This window comes from Arachis ipaensis, chromosome B09 (assembly GCF_000816755.2).
Source record: "Arachis ipaensis cultivar K30076 chromosome B09, Araip1.1, whole genome shotgun sequence".
Classification (NCBI taxonomy): Eukaryota; Viridiplantae; Streptophyta; class Magnoliopsida; order Fabales; family Fabaceae; genus Arachis; species Arachis ipaensis.
Genome location: NC_029793.2, coordinates 95972473 through 95974830, shown reverse-complemented (window position 1 = coordinate 95974830; position 2358 = coordinate 95972473). Strand labels below are relative to the sequence as shown.

The 2358-nt window shown below is 40.0% G+C and overlaps 1 protein-coding gene across 1 annotated transcript; it reads left to right on the top strand.

Annotated features, from left to right (window-relative positions):
• Nucleotides 1141-2034, top strand: LOC107615720. The gene has a single exon (XM_016317758.1). It carries the CDS (start codon nt 1141-1143, stop codon nt 2032-2034), a length of 894 nt encoding a protein of 297 aa, XP_016173244.1.

The window sequence follows — 2358 nt, the reverse complement described above, 5'->3', positions numbered from 1 at the left end:
TTTAAGAACTTGAGGTTTATTAAAGAGAGAAAAGTCAAATGAAAATCAAAGTTGTATGAGTGCAGTTAGTTAGTCTAGCATACCTTACTGTTTTCTGGTTTAGTATATTTCTAGGTTTGAATTTCTTTGTTGTTGATGTGTTAGAGATTTCGTGTAGTCTTTACATCGTCTCTGCTTTGGAACTGTTACCCCTGCTGAGAACCTCGAAAGGGATGATGTTCTCACCTATTTTGGGAATTTTCATCTTACAGGTATTGGACATGATGCACCTTGTTGAGCGTGCAGAATTTGCTTTCAGGAAGCGAAGATTGTCTTTTGGTAATTTTACTTTTGCTTAGATATTTTAAATATTCTCCACTACTGTATTTTATAACTTGTATATCCCTCTTAGAGGTTGATTATGGAGAAACAGGATTTATGTTTATGATTTTTAGTCCTACTTTTGGGTTGTACTATATTAACTAGTCGGCCTTATCTTCGCAGGTTAAGACTAGTGTGTTATGTATACTTTTTGAATAATATATATATATTTATACTTCGGTCATTTTTGTTTATGTATATTTCCGATTTTCTGAGTATGATGCGATTTTGCTTATGTCTTTTCTTCATGGGCTCCTAGTATATCAAATTCTTTCCATTATATATGTATGTATTTTATTTTTAGAAGTCGTGATACCTCACCACCATTGATTTACGACCTAGGCGTAAAGCTCTGTGTGGTAGGGTATTACATTTTGGTATTAGAGCAATTCGTTCCTATAGAGCTTGAGGGATGGACTGACTATGCTTCTGAGCATACTCTGAGTTATATTTACGTGCTATTTAGGATATCTGACTGATAAACATAGCATAAGGTTCATGAGTTTGCATTTGGAATTTTGAAGCGCTAGGCTTGCGATATTGAGACTGATCACCTTGATATCACTTGTTTGGTGTGAACAGGACCAGATGGTATCACGTAGACGGGGTCGCGGTCGAGCGAGAGGTAGAAATTGAAATGAGGACCACGAGACAAATGCGAACAACCTCGTACACTTCATGGCTGCCTTGGAGAACATAGCTACGGCTATGCAGGCCACAGCTGTTGCCTTAGGCAATTAGGCTAACAATGTAAATGGAGGAAACGGGGATAATGGGCCAATGACATTGTCATCCTTTCTAAAGGTGCATTCTCCAACCTTTAGAGGAACTACGAATCCCACTGAGGCCGACAATTGGTTTCAGGCAATGGAACGAGCATTGCAAGCTCAGCATGTACCTAAAAATCAGTATGTAGAGTTTGCCACATACAAGTTTGAAGGAGAAGCTCAGTTTTGGTGGCATGGAGCTCGTCGTTTATTGCAACAAGATGATGTTGCAGTTAGTTGGGATGCCTTTCGAGTGGAGTTCTATAAGAAGTATTTTCCGAACTCAGTTAGAGCGGCGAAGAAGTTGGAGCTGCTACAGCTGAAGCAAGGTTCCATGATGATGGCAGAATACGCTAGTAAGTTTGAGGAGTTATGTCGGTTCTCGATGGTTTGTCAAGGTGCTCCTGAGAGTTATGAGGAGTGGAAGTGTATTAAGTACGAGGGTGGACTTCGGACTGAAATTCTGACTGTTGTGGGGCCTATGGAGGTCCACATCTTCTCCGAGTTGGTGAATAAGAGTAGAGTTGTAGAGGAGTACTTAAGGAAGGCTGTGGTGGAAAAGAATGACTGTGAAGAGTTCTATAAGAACAGCCAAGATAGAGATCTTGCACCAAGAAGTCAAGACAAATATTTTGCACCAAGGGGCCAAAACTTTAAGAGGAGTGGTCATGCACCGCAATACTCACAAGACTGCAACGACTACCAAAAGGGTGACTATCACAAAGGACAAGGCAAGGAAAAGCAGGCAGGGACTCACCAAGAGAACTTGAGATGCTCAAGATGCGAAAGATACCATCCGAAAGTGTCGTGCATGGTTGGGCTAGGATTATGCTACCACTGCGGATTGTCTGGGCATGTCTCTAGACATTGTCCCAACAGGAAGGACCAGGATGCGAGTTGGTCTTAGCGACAAGGTTGAGAATCTCTAATATGAGGTAATTGTGAAATGGATAACCAAATTCTAATTGCATTGTATGATATTTGAACACCGCGTTTATCCATGGTTTGTAACAGAGATAAGGATTTAAAACTAAAAGTGTCAAACTTAGTGTCACATTTAGGATTAAATTTAATAGTGCCATGTAGAGTATTGCCATTGGATTTGGCAGAACATAAGAAGATTTTTTGTTGATGTGGGCGAATAATTAAATTCTTAAAGGCAAGCGAATCAAAGTAACGCTATGGAAGCACAGTGTTCTTGATGGTGACGTGAGATTTTATATGAATGAGA

What these genes read in the sequence shown, in the direction of transcription:
- LOC107615720 (XM_016317758.1), top strand. Translation starts at nt 1,141, where the DNA reads ATGACATTGTCATCCTTTCTAAAGGTGCATTCTCCAACCTTTAGAGGA.